This window comes from Myotis myotis, unplaced genomic scaffold (assembly GCF_014108235.1).
Source record: "Myotis myotis isolate mMyoMyo1 unplaced genomic scaffold, mMyoMyo1.p scaffold_m19_p_3, whole genome shotgun sequence".
Lineage (NCBI taxonomy): Eukaryota > Metazoa > Chordata > Mammalia > Chiroptera > Vespertilionidae > Myotis > Myotis myotis.
In genome coordinates, this window is record NW_023416335.1 from 209330358 (window position 1) to 209343183 (window position 12826).

At 43.9% G+C, this 12826-nt stretch overlaps 1 protein-coding gene and 1 non-coding gene across 3 annotated transcripts in view; one reads left to right on the top strand and one right to left on the bottom strand.

The window, feature by feature from the left end:
- The first annotated feature begins 3148 nt into the window (after window positions 1-3148).
- The window catches only part of EP300 (E1A binding protein p300), a 70968-nt gene continuing 61290 nt past the window's right edge, over window positions 3149-12826 (top strand). For both annotated transcript variants that reach the window (XM_036299727.1, XM_036299728.1), the window contains exon 1: window positions 3149-3282. In XM_036299727.1, coding sequence (XP_036155620.1) covers window positions 3189-3282 — 94 coding nt within the window. In that variant the 5' untranslated portion in view covers window positions 3149-3188. The remainder of the gene's footprint in view (window positions 3283-12826) is intronic.
- On the bottom strand, window positions 10254-10364 carry LOC118652267. Its single transcript, XR_004966531.1, has one exon. It is a non-coding gene; the product is annotated as a U6 spliceosomal RNA (small nuclear RNA).

Below are 12826 nucleotides of genomic sequence, written 5' to 3' on the forward strand. Positions count from 1 at the left end.
TGCTCGAATGCTGCTGAGACTCAAGATGGAGCCTCTGCAAAACTAGGCAAAGGTTTTCCCAAAGGTTAGAAATTCTTCCAAAAAATCAGGTGAGCAACCTCCCACGAGGAAATTACCGGCCACGCTTCCAGACATTTCTTTCCTCTGTTCTGTTTACTGTGAATGTGGGTCTAAACCAGCCGTGGGCAAACTACGACCCGCGGGCCGGATCCGGCCCGTTTGAAATGAATAAAACTAAAAAAAAAAAAAGACCTTACCCTTTTATGTAATGATGTTTACTTTGAATTTATATTAGTTCACACAAACACTCCATCCATGCTTTTGTCCCGGCCCTCCGGTCCAGTTTAAGAACCCATTGTGGCCCTCGAGTCAAAAAGTTTGCCCACCCCTGGTCTAAACGATTAAAAATAACTGAAGGCCAATTTTGACCTTAGCCCTACATATTGGACCCATCCTATAACAACTTTTATTTTTTTATTTAAAAATAATATTGAGTTCAGAGAGGAAAGGAGAGGGAGAGAGAGATAAAAATATCAATGATGAGAGAGAATCGTGGATCGAGCCTGCAACAGGGCATGTGCCCTTGGCTGGAATCGAACCTGCGACCCTTCAGTCCACAAGCCGACACTCTCTAGCTACTGAACCAAACCAGCCAGGACCCATAACAACTTTAATAAGCGGGTATTGCCCTTGTCAATTTGCTGCTTTTCTACTGCAGTTTGGATGAACTAGGCCTGAACATCACACAACTTAATTTATCCTTGTTGGCAACCTGAGTTTCAGCTTGAGATTTTCACTCCTAGGTTCTTATTTACTCTCATCATTCATTTAAAATGCAAACCATAACAACAAAAACTGAAGTGAACGCAACAATAAGCAAGCACCAAGCGAGGCGCGGAATACTTTAAGTATGTTAAAAAGCTTTTAACTCTCGCCACAGATGCTGGTTTGGGGGTTTCCTTGGGGAGCACTAACAACTTTCTCAAGTACCAATTTACCCAAGGCCAAACGCAGCGGAATCCTGTAACGTGCGGGAATGTGAGCGCAGGAGGCGACTCTCGTCTCGCACAGCGCACTTTATTTAAGCATTTCCTCCATCCTTACATTACCTTCAGCACAGCACGTCTTTGCTTTTTTCCATAATTACATTATCTTGAAGGCACTGCATAAACGTGGTTTTTTATTAAGCTGGTCTATGGGGGGTGGGTGGGTGAAAGGGAATGTCTTCCAATGTCCTCCGGTCCCAGAGGAGTTCAGAAAAAATAATTCAAGGCCCCTGTGGTGGCAGGGATCTCGGGCAGGGGCGTGTGGACACGTGGTCGGCAAGAAACGAATTTAGGTCTGGTCTTCCCACTGCTGTGATTTTTTGTTTTCCGATTCTCAAAATAATGTATGCTCGTTGTCAAAAACATTTGTAAAATTCAGAGAAAAAGTAAACAACTCGCAATCGGTGTGATTTTGGGGAGTAAACCGTTCGCTTTGGGAAAGCGATGGAGAGGAGAGGACACATTAGGTCTCTGGCCCGGAACACCGGGCAGCAGGGTACCCGATGGACGGGTTCAATCGGGGTTCGGAAGGCCGGCCACCCCGGGGCCCAGGGCGCAGGGCCACCTCCTTTCCGCCGCCTGCGCGGCGACTGGCGCCTCCCCGGCGGGGCTGCCGGACTCCGTCGCCCGGTTCCTACGGTCCCCTACGCGGAGACCCTGCCCGGGGACCTGCCCCGTAAGTGTCTACCGACTGAAAATAGATGCCGAGTCCGTCCCCGGCCCCCTCCACATCCTCCCCTTTAAAGGGAGCCACCGAGCGACTCCGGGGGGAGTTTGCGGAAGCGCCAGCCGCGGTCGGGCCTGGGCGGATCCCGCACGGGGCTGGCCCCGCCCCCGGCCCTCTCCCCCATTGTGCGAGCCGCTCGCGCCCAGGCCCCGCCCCCGGAGGCCCGGTCCCGCCCCTTCTCGCCCCCCCCTTGGCTCATTTCCGGCCGCCGCCGCTACCGCTAGCCCGTCAGGAGGGTTCGGCGGAGGGAAGAAACAACAGCCGCCATCTTGTTTGTGTGCTAGGCCGGGGGGAGCAGGGGAGCGGGCCAGCGGGCCAGCGGGACGCCGGGCTGCGTGCGGACTGCGGGAGCCAGAGCGCGGAGGGGCGCCGGGCCGGGGAGAGGCGGCAGGGGCCACGACAGTAGCGGGGGGCCCGGGGCGCACGAGCCGAAGCGACCGACCCCGAGCCCCCTCCCGCCTGCACACACCCCCACCGCGGCTCGGGAGCCGGGCCGGCGTCGACGCCTAGGGGGGACCATTACATAACCCCGCGCCCCGCGGCGCCTTCCCCGCCGCCGAGGGCGGCCCCGAGCGGAGCCCGGGGGGCGGGCGCTCCCGGCACCTGGCCCCGGGGGTGGGGGCCGGAGCGGCGGCCGTATTTATCTTCCGCGGGCGCGGAGGGCGAAGGAGAGCGCGGAGCGAGCGGAGGCTGCCTGCGCCACCGCCGTCGCCGGCCTCCTCGGTGGCTCGGCGTCCGCTCGGGCGGCGGCGCTGTTCGGATCGGCCCTCTGGTCGGGGAGCTGCGCGCCCGGCGTCCTGGCCGCGCCTCCGCCGCGCGATGTGAGTCGGCGGCGCCAGCCTGGCTCTCGGCTCGGGCGAGCTCCGTGGGGCCATTAGGAGCCGGTGCGGCGGCAGGAGAGTCGGGAGGGTGGGGGCGCAGGTCCGGGAGGGGGCACCGGGAGGAGGTGAGTGTGCCTCGTCGCCTCCTCCTCTCCCCCCCTTTCGCCCCCGCCTCCTGGTGGCGATGAGAAGGAGGAGGACAGCGCCGAGGAGGAAGAGGCTGATGGCGGCGGCGGAGCTCCGAGGGACCTCGGCTCGGCGGGGACCGGCCGCGGCGGGCCGGGGACTGCGCCGCTAGAGCCGCGAGTCGTCGGGAATTGGCCGCGGCGGACCCGCTCGGCGGATCGGTGTGCGCCCTCCTCCGGGCCTGCGCCAGGCCCGGCCCCTCGCACTTGCCCTTACCTTTCTGTCGGGTCCGCATCCCTTCCCAGCCACCGCGGCCCGGCAGCGAGAAAAAGGAACTTCCCCCAACCCCCCTCGGGGGCCGGCGGAGCCCCCCGAGCCCACCCCGGAGAGCGGGGCGGGGACCCCCTCCGAAGAAGAGATTTCCCCGGGATTCTCGTTTTCTCGCCTGGATCTCCGAAAGAATTAAAAATGGCCGAGAATGTGGTGGAACCGGGGCCGCCTTCAGCCAAGCGGCCTAAACTCTCATCTCCGGCCCTCTCGGCGTCGGCCAGCGATGGCACAGGTTAGTCCCGGAGCCTCGCCTTGCACGTTCCCTTTCATCTTTTCGGCTCCGTGCACCTTTATTCTTCTCTCTGTGTGTTTTTTCCCCCTTTTCTTTCTCCTCTTAGTTCTCTCTCTCCCTCTCGATTAATTTTAAAGGTGTTTGAATGAGCTGGTCGAAGACGTCCAGTCGCCCAACCATTTTCTTTGCTTCCTAATACATTCGTTGCAACATTATGTCATATCGATGTGTGTTCTGGAATTGGAGCTCTTTAGTGGTGCTATAGAGATGGCCTTTATTATTTCTCCCATGCACTTTAATTTTGGAAATGCCAATGCATTTGTGTGTAAAGGTTTTTTATACAATTTTACTTTTTTAATTTTGTTGTTGGCAAATGAGGAATTGCAAATCTTTTCTCCTTGGTTTCTCTTACTCTGTTTCCACTACTTTTCACTCTTCCTTTTCAGTATTTTCGTTGCACAACATTTTCTGTTGAGAATGAGGGTGTAAAAAAAAAATAAATCTTTGTTTTATTTATTTATGTGTATGTGTTCCAGGATTTCAGGTTTGACGTGAGGTTTAACGTCAAATGTGAAATTTGGTTTGAATTATTTTACCTACCATTCTTAGCTTTTTTTTTTTTTTTTTTTTTTGGCTTTAAGAATCAATATGGAGCGCAGTTCATTTTACATCTTCCATTCTTTGGCTTAGGACCGAAATATCTAAAACTCTGCGTTTTCAAGTTGGGAGAGAGAGGGATATTTTATTTGCAGTTTGTAGTCACTTTCTCTTTGGGGTGGGGAAGAAAAGAGATAACTGATTTTGTGGAGTGAGTTACTTGGAAATCAAGATAAGAAATGGAAAGAGTCCCAATTGTGGACTGCAAACATGAATTGATCGAACATGTTTGAAATGTGCATTAGGTTTAGCATCTGCGTGTTTTTACCTTTTTATGCTTTAAACATATTTGGAGATTTCTGTTTAAAAAGCTCTACGAATTCTTTACTTCACTCAGTTGTGGACTAGCCCTTTCTCAAGAGATAATTCAGGGAGACTTTCTTCCATCATTCCTTCCTTGCAGTTAGTTTGGTGCTATCCTGGTGGCCACCGACCTTTTTTGCTGTCATAGTTGTTTGAGGTGCCAGGATAATGAAGAGGAAGGATGGCTGGCCACCTGACAGTCCACAAGATGTTCCCCCTTCCCAGGAGCATCTCTCAGCTCCCCAAGAACAGGCTCAGCGTCATCCCTCCATCCACCAGTGAGAGTGCTTAATGGAGTTAAATGTACCCTTTGAATTTGTAGAGAACTTCTAAGCACGTTTCTAAGTAGGCTTCATTTTAAAGGGTGAAAATGTAAGGAGATAGCAAATGCTTTCGTTTCTTTTGCTTTTATAAGAAAGATAACCTGCAAAATTTAAGGATTTTTGCAGAGTTCCTCTACTTTTGCAGAGTTCCCATTACTTCAGGATTGTAACATTGGCAATGCATGAACTTTGGTCTGTCCTTATTCCTGTCGTCTTCAGGGATTTTTCTTAACCTGTCTTTTTTTCTCAATTCATGCACATAAATATTGTATTCCTTTGCACTTATTAAAGTCACTCAGAAATTCTTAGAGATTACTATTAGACATGTTTTCACGTATAGATTTTTGGATTGTTTCTTTTATTTTTGTGTAATGTGGTAATGGATTTTACATTTGAGTTAGCCAGTGACTTGGGACATTTTAGAAAAAAACTTCTTTTCTATGCATTATTTTGATGTCTCCTTATTTGAGCAGCTTAGTCTTGGAGTAATGCAAGGCCTGAAAAGAAGGCTCTGCTCAACTTCCAAACACCTCTGTTCAGTTGCACTACTGCGTTCTCCATACTTGATCTGTGTAGTTGGTAACTTCAGCTAACTCATTCTGGGATAGTGTTTCACATGTCTGTTACACAGAAACTATTTTGCTACTTGATATATCTTTGAATAGTTGAGTCCTAAATGTATCAAGTGGGTTTTTATAATAAAAAAAACTCTCAACATGGAGATTAACTCAGTCTTGGTACTTGTTTATTTTTGTTAGCTTTCTCTAAATTTTATTGTGAAGGTTGGTTCCCACCCACCCCCCAAACACCCCAAGTCCCCCAATTAAGATTCTGTTCCAAGATTTTTTTTGTTCATTTTTAAAATCTTAATAGTCTGGGTTTTGTTTTGTGTTTTTGTTACTGTTGTAAGGGTGGGGAGGCAAGTGTCAAGAAAATACTGTCCCCCTGTGAACTTTAAGTTGGTTCCCATTACATTTTTATTTTTTTTGTCCACTAGTGTGTAGTATAAGTTTGCAGGCAACTTCTAACAGAGATACTTCACTTTTAACAACTTTAAAATTTCAAACTTGTAACTTCTACATTCTGAGTTCTGAGTTGTCACCTAGATATTTTATAAATGTGAAAGTAAGTTGTTCCTTATACTTGGTTGTGAATTTTATCTAGAGCTGGTCAAAATGATGCCATAATTCTAGACCTCAGAAACTTTTTTTTTTCTCTTAATAGTATTAAGTAGACCTACCAAGAGTTTGCTTGTGCCAGTTTTATAGGACGGAAGACTAGAATCTAATTGGGTTGACATTCGAAAGCATTACAAAACAAATTAGCATAGGACTGGTGCAGAATAAAAATGTGTTACTCAACGATTGTTCTAAAAAATGTCCAGGTTGATTCAAATAACTTGAATTAAGTTTTCATGTGTTGGAATGAGGAGGAAGAGATTTATTTTTTAGCTTTTGCATCTTTATGTTCCTGTTTCAATATTTGCACTTGAGTCATTAAAAGTTTTACTTTACTATGGTTAGGTCGGAACTATTTGATAAATCAAATGACTTATTCTCCCCCCCCTCCCCCCCAAAAAAAGATCATAAAAGCCACTTGTAAAAAAATTTTGGTACAATTATTGACAGAAAAGATAACAGGTAAGTCCTGGAAGAATTTCTTGAACCTATTTCTAATAATAACCCGAGTGATGGGAATGAGGAGGATTACATGTTGCCTTCATTGCACACTGGACATGTTCTGTCACTGCTCTGTAAACACTTAATGCTGTATGCACTGAAAGAACAGACTCCGGAAAGATGGGTGACAGCAACAGCACTAGGATCTGGCATACTAAGTAGGCAAAGATCTTTCTGGTCCCTACTGTGCACTCCCATGTCAGAATTGGCTTGAGTTTCATGCCTGTTTTTCATTTTAAAGGCACAGGACAGCTAGAATGTAAAATATACTACATTTTAAATATATATATATATTTATTGATTTCAGGAAGGAAGAGAGAGAGAAGCATCAATGATGAATCATTGAGTGGCTGCCTTCTGCACACCCCACACTGGGGATTGAACCCGCAACCCGGCATGAGCCCTGACCAGAAATCAAACCATGACCTCCTGGTTCCTAGGTCGACGCTCAACCACTGAGCCATGACAGCCAGGCTAAAATATACTGCATTTTAACCACTAGAATGTACACAATAGAGAAGTGGCAAGGATTTTTTTTTTTTTTTTGTAGGGAGTGAGGGAGGGGGGTGGATGTAAGGGGTAGGGAGAGAGGAAGAGAGGGAGGGCCAGGGAAAAATCAATGTGTGTGTGTGTGTGTGTGAGAGAGAGAGAGAGAGAGAGAGAGAGAGAGAGAGAGAGAGAGAGAGAGAGAGATATTAATTGGTTGCCTCTCACATGCACCCATCTGCATGCCCAGATGGAGCCTGCAACCCAGGTACGATCCCTTGACTGGGAATAGAACCTAAGAGCCTTCCCTGCAGGGGCCAACACTCTAACCACTGAGTAACACCTGCCAGGGCGTGGCAAGGATTTTTTAAATGTCCATTTTACTTCCTCAAAATACCATTGTATATTAGTCGCTTATCATCCTAACCAGTGTTTTCGGTGGAAGCCATTTCTTTTTTCAGCTCTTAAACCTGCCAGATTATGTTTTAGTTTTTACACATTAATGTTTACATTAGAGTTCTGCTTCTGGAGTTTTTCAGTTATAGCTCTTTGACCCAGTGAGATATTGCTGTTAAAATTAAAGTGCAAGACATTTTACCAAGTGCCTTGAACTCTGGCAGTTGCTTATTCTCAGAGCTTTGTAAGTTCATTTATAGGGCTTCAGGAAGGCTATCTGTGCTTGATGTGAGGTAAAGTGCCTGTTGTTAAATTGTAATAAGTCTTCTATGTGTTACAACATGGGTGCCCTTTCCAGCGTAAGTTCATGTTCTGTTGCAGAGGTAAGAAAGGTATTGGCATATCCAGTGAATGGATGATGGGGATGGAGGAAAGGGTTCCTGTCTTGGTTGCCTTTTGGTATTTTCTGATCTACTTTGCTTTTCTACCTTCTCCTAGTCTAGTCTATAAAAAGGGTGAAGGGTGTGTGATTAAAACAATAAATTGAGAATTGGTGCCTAGTGGTGTTTGTAGGGGCATTAAGTGATAAATAAGAAAGGAAAAAAATAGCAAAAATGTTGCAGCTATAGTGGGAATGTAACTTCCTGGTATATTTATAAAAGTATTTCAGGAGTTAATTCTGCTAAACACCCATCAATAATGGAAAAATAAGACATGCTTCTTTAGTGGGCTTTTTTTGTTGAGATTTTAGGGTTCTCTCCTTCTAGAGTTTTTGAAGTTGAATTTTTTTAGTGTGGCTTACATTAGAAAGATTAATGAACCATGGCCAGGTAACTCAGTTGATTAGAGCAGTGGTTGCCAACTGGTGGTCCGTGAGGTCCGAAAGGTTGGCAACCCCTGGGTTAGAGCATCATCCCCATATACCAAGGTTGTGTGTTCCATCCCTAGTTAGGGAACATGAAAGAATCAACCAATGAATGCAAAAGTAAGTGGAACAAGTTTCTCTTTCTCTCTCTCCCTCCCTCGCCCCCTTCCTCTCTAAAATCAATAAATTTAAGAAAAGAAATTAATGAGTAAGATAAAACTTAAATTATGCCAAGTGTAAAATTTTTACAATACTGAATTTTGCCAGTGATTTTTTTTTCATGTGATGGATGGTAGTTTTGAAATTTTCATGGGAATTTTTTATTCAGTTCTCAAAAAAAGGTTTAAGAGAATAAATATTAATTGAGGTGTTAAGTCTCTTCTAAACAATTTGGATCTTACTTGCTTTTATATGTAGATCTTTTTAGATAAATGGCCAGGAAGGTAATTAGAAGCAATTTAAAGTTGAGAGAGAGAGAGAGAGAGAGAAATTAAAACTACTGAAAAAAAAAGTGAGTGGTTAAAAGATTGGGTTTTGAAGTCAGACTACGTACTAGAGTTCAGGTCCCAGACCTGCCTTTATTAACTAACTGTGAGCCTTAGGCCAGTTTCTTAACTTCTCTGTATTAGCTTCCTCGCCTATAGTACCCACATTATAGTATTGTGGCAAGGAATAAGGGAGAATTCTCTTTATCATATGCTTAAGATAGTGCTTGCTGTAGCATAGTATGTGCTCATTAATTGTTAACTGTTTTTAAATTAATAAAATATGGTAGATTTTAGAAACTTTAAAGATTTATTGATTTTTATCGAGAGAGAGGAAAGGGCGGAGAGAGGAAGATTGATTTGTTGTTGCACTTTTTTATGCATTCATTGGTTGCATAAAACTTTGGCATATCAAGACGATGCTCTCTAACTAATTGAGCTACCCAGCCAGGGCAGTGGTAGACTTTTTAATGACTATATAGAGACTAGAAAAAGAAAGCCAAGTGCATGAAGTTCAGAGGGTAGTCTTAGAAGTAAGGCTTATGGTACAGAGTTAGTCTATATATCACCTACTCAGATTAAGTTTTTTGAGAATATAAGAATGTGGCAGCAGAGATTAAAATAAAAGTACTACATATACTACTGTCACATAGGATGTCTTGTTTATGTAATTGAAATTAAAAATCAAAGTTTTAAGACATAATGAGCCGAAACCGGTTTGGCTCAGTGGATAGAGCGTCGGCCTGCGGACTGAAAGGTCCCGGGTTCGATTCCGGTCAAGGGCATGTACCTGGGTTGTGGGCACTTCCCCAGTGGGGGATGTGCAGGAGGCAGCTGATCGATGTTTCATCGATGTTTCTAACTCTCTATCTCTCTCTCTCTTCCTCTCTGTAAAAAATCAATAAAATATATTTAAAAAAAAAAAGACAATGATAAATCAGAAAACAGATTTTCTTGGAAATGCTCACGATAAGAATGGCTTTTTGCTAAAGAATTGTGTGGTTGAGCACTATTTTTTCTGTTACGTATTTGCTTATCTGGGTCTTAAAAGAATACTTTCTTATAAAGGAGGAAGGAAAGTAGGAGCAGTGCAGTGCTTCTCAAATTTTTTTTTACTACAAGAACTACATTTTGCGTATAAAAATAGAGACCCTGTCTTAGCAAGTGAACACATAATACCTTTACTGTTTGTAATATTTGCATTTTTATTTGTAATAATTGCATTTCATAGTTGTGACCCACTATATTGAGTTCTTGCCCCTCTATTGGCTTATGACCCGCACCTTGAAAAACACTGGCTTAGAAAAGTTGACAAGGTAACAGTTGTCCTGTATTGGACCAACATTTTCTCTGTTCTAGGTATTTGTCTTCAGTACAGGGAATACTCTGATAATCCAGGCAGGCAGACCATTCCTTCCTGGAACCTATAGATAGGGGAGGAGAACAACATTCAAGTCTGATGTGACCAGCATTGTACGTACTTGGGAAGTACAGTGTATATTGGGAGAAACAGGAAGACCTAACCTGTAATTACTATTAATCTGGTGGCTATCTTTGAGGAATTGGTGTCTGATCTTGGGATCTGAAGGATAGATATGTGGTTAGTAAGAGCGAACCAAGCTGGGAACAAGAGAGTATGGCCTGTTCAGATCCCCAAATGTCCGGAGAGATGAACAAGGGGCCAGTTATGCAGAGCTTATAATGCTTATTGGAGTTTAGACTTTCCATTTTAGCTCTTTTATTTTTTTTTCTTTTCTTTTTCTTTTTCTTTTTTTTAAAAAATGTGGAACACATCACAGGATTTGCTGGACAGCCTTACGCAGGGGCCATGCAAATCTCTCTTCTCTGTATCGTTCCAATTTAGTATATGTGCTGCCGAAGCCAACACTTAGCTCTTTTAAATGAATGGAGCAGTATTGTACCTTAGATGATTGACTAAGTGAGGAATTATTTGGATAGGAAGAGGGAAAAATATGAAGCTGAGAGACCAGTGAGATGCTTGTATTAGGATTCTAGCTGTGATGAGGGTGGCCTGGATTAGAAGACGGAAAGAAGTGAAAAAGATTTGAGGGAAGGTGATGGTCAACAGAACTTAGATGTTAGGATATTGCAGTGGAGGAATCAAGAATAAGTTCCAAGTTTCACGTTAGGTAGCTGGATTGGTAAGGATGCCATTTACTAAAATAGCAAACATAGGAAAAGAAGTATTTATGTGTAGCCATGGGAGTGGGGTGGTTATGATGAGTTAAATTTTGGACCTTTTGAAGTTGTGTGATTTTCCTAAATTGAGTAGTCACTGTTTCTATTTGGTATGCCTTTCTTTCATTTCAGCCAACAAACATTTACTACTCACCAAATTTTAGGCACTCTGAATTAAAGTGTAGTTTCTGCTCTCAAGTCCTTTAGGATGTGGTGGGGTTGGTATACATGTATACACAATTTTCCCATAAATTATACTCTGGTAAGTTTTTTAAAATAATCTGAATAAAGGCAGAGAATAGGAATTATTCCTAACAGTGTGGGTTTACTGTATTTGGGAAAAACTTTATAAAGAAATGGGGTTAGAAGAGCTTGAAGGGTAACTTTTTCATAGAAGTAGGGAAAGTTGGATATTTCAGGTGGAACAAATACAAGTGATTCTTTTTTTATTATTGAAGATGTAGTCATTGATTTGAGAGAGAGAGAGACAGAGAGACAGAGAGAGAGAGAGAGAGAGAGAGAGACATTGATAGATTGCCTCCGAGAGGGAGGGGGAGAGAGAAAGAGAGAGAGAATGAATTGATTGATTGATTGATTGATTGCTTCTGGCACGTGCCCCAACAGGGAATTGAACTTGTAGCCTAGTTATGTGCCCTGACCAGGAATGGAACGGACAACCTTTTGGTGTACAGGACAATGCTACAACCAACTGAGCCACCCAGTCAGGGCCAAATACAAGTGGTTCTTATGTGACTGGACTATAGACTGTATGGTAGAGTGTTTTTTTGTTTTGGTTATTTTTTAAAATATATATTCTTTATTGATTTTTTTACAGAGAGGAAGGGTGAGGGATAGAGAGTTAGAAACATCAATGAGAGAGAAACATCGATCAGCTGCCTCCTGCACACTCCCCTCTGGGGATGTGCCCTCAACCAAGGTACATGCCCTTGACCAGAATTGAACCCAGGACCCTTTAGTCCACAGGCTGACGCTCTATCCACTGAGCCAAACCAGCCAGGGCAGTAGAGTGTTTTAATGGGAGACAGATTGAAAAGGATGTTGGGGTCCTTTTATGAAAAAACAGGCTAAGGAATGTGACATTCATCTTACCATCATGATAGAAATCTATGAGCCAGGGGAGTGACATGGTCAGGGAAAGTGGAAAGAAGAATTCTGGTGACGGTGTACAGAATCAGTAGCAGGAAAAGATCCTAATGGCAAGAGGACCATTGGTACGTCATTTATCTCTTGAAATGCATTTATCATTTGCTTTTGCAGTTTTTAGTAAATTGTAATTACCAAAGTGAATTTTTTTAAGATCCAAGTTTTGCCTTGGCCTGGCTGCTCAGTTGGTTGGAGTGCCATCTGGTGCACCAAAAGATTGCGGGTTCAATCCCTGGTCCAGGCGTGTAGTGAGGGCAACTGATCAATATTTCTCTCTCACATAATGTTCCCCCCCCCTCCTCCCCCCCATCCCTTCCTTGGGTGAGGATTTAAACATATCCTTGTGTGAGGATTAAAAAAAAATGCAAGTTTTGTTTACCAGTTGACATAATTGTAGAATATAGCAGATAGTCCTACCAATATAGAGTTGATTATTTACAGGTTGAGTTAATAGGGTTCATATTCAATAACAAAATAGTATAATCTTAGGGAAGCCAGTGTTAGCACTAGTTACTGCAGCTATACAATGATGAATCAGTCATTTCACACTTGAGTCTTCCCTAGCAGGGGCCGTGTTCTAAGAGAACTGAGTAAGATGGGTCTTTATTTTCCCAATTGCTCTTCAACCAAAACTGTTCTGCTTTTTAATTTTATTTTTTTGTTTCCATGTAAACACTACTAAGATGATCCCGAAGGATCCTTTTGCTCTAGGTTAATTAATTTACACATTTATATGCTTTAGAATCTTTAAGAGGCATTTCATTGGTTCTTTTTTATTTTTTAATATATTTTTATTGATTTTGAGGAGGAGGGAGAGAGAGATAGAAACATCAATGATGAAAGAGAATCATTGATCAGCTGTCTCCTGCACATCCCTACTGGGGATTGAGTCCACAATCTGGGTATGTGCCCTGACCGAGAATCAAACTGCGGCCTCCTGGCTCATAGGTTGACACTCAATCACTGAGCCACGCCAGCTGGGTTCAC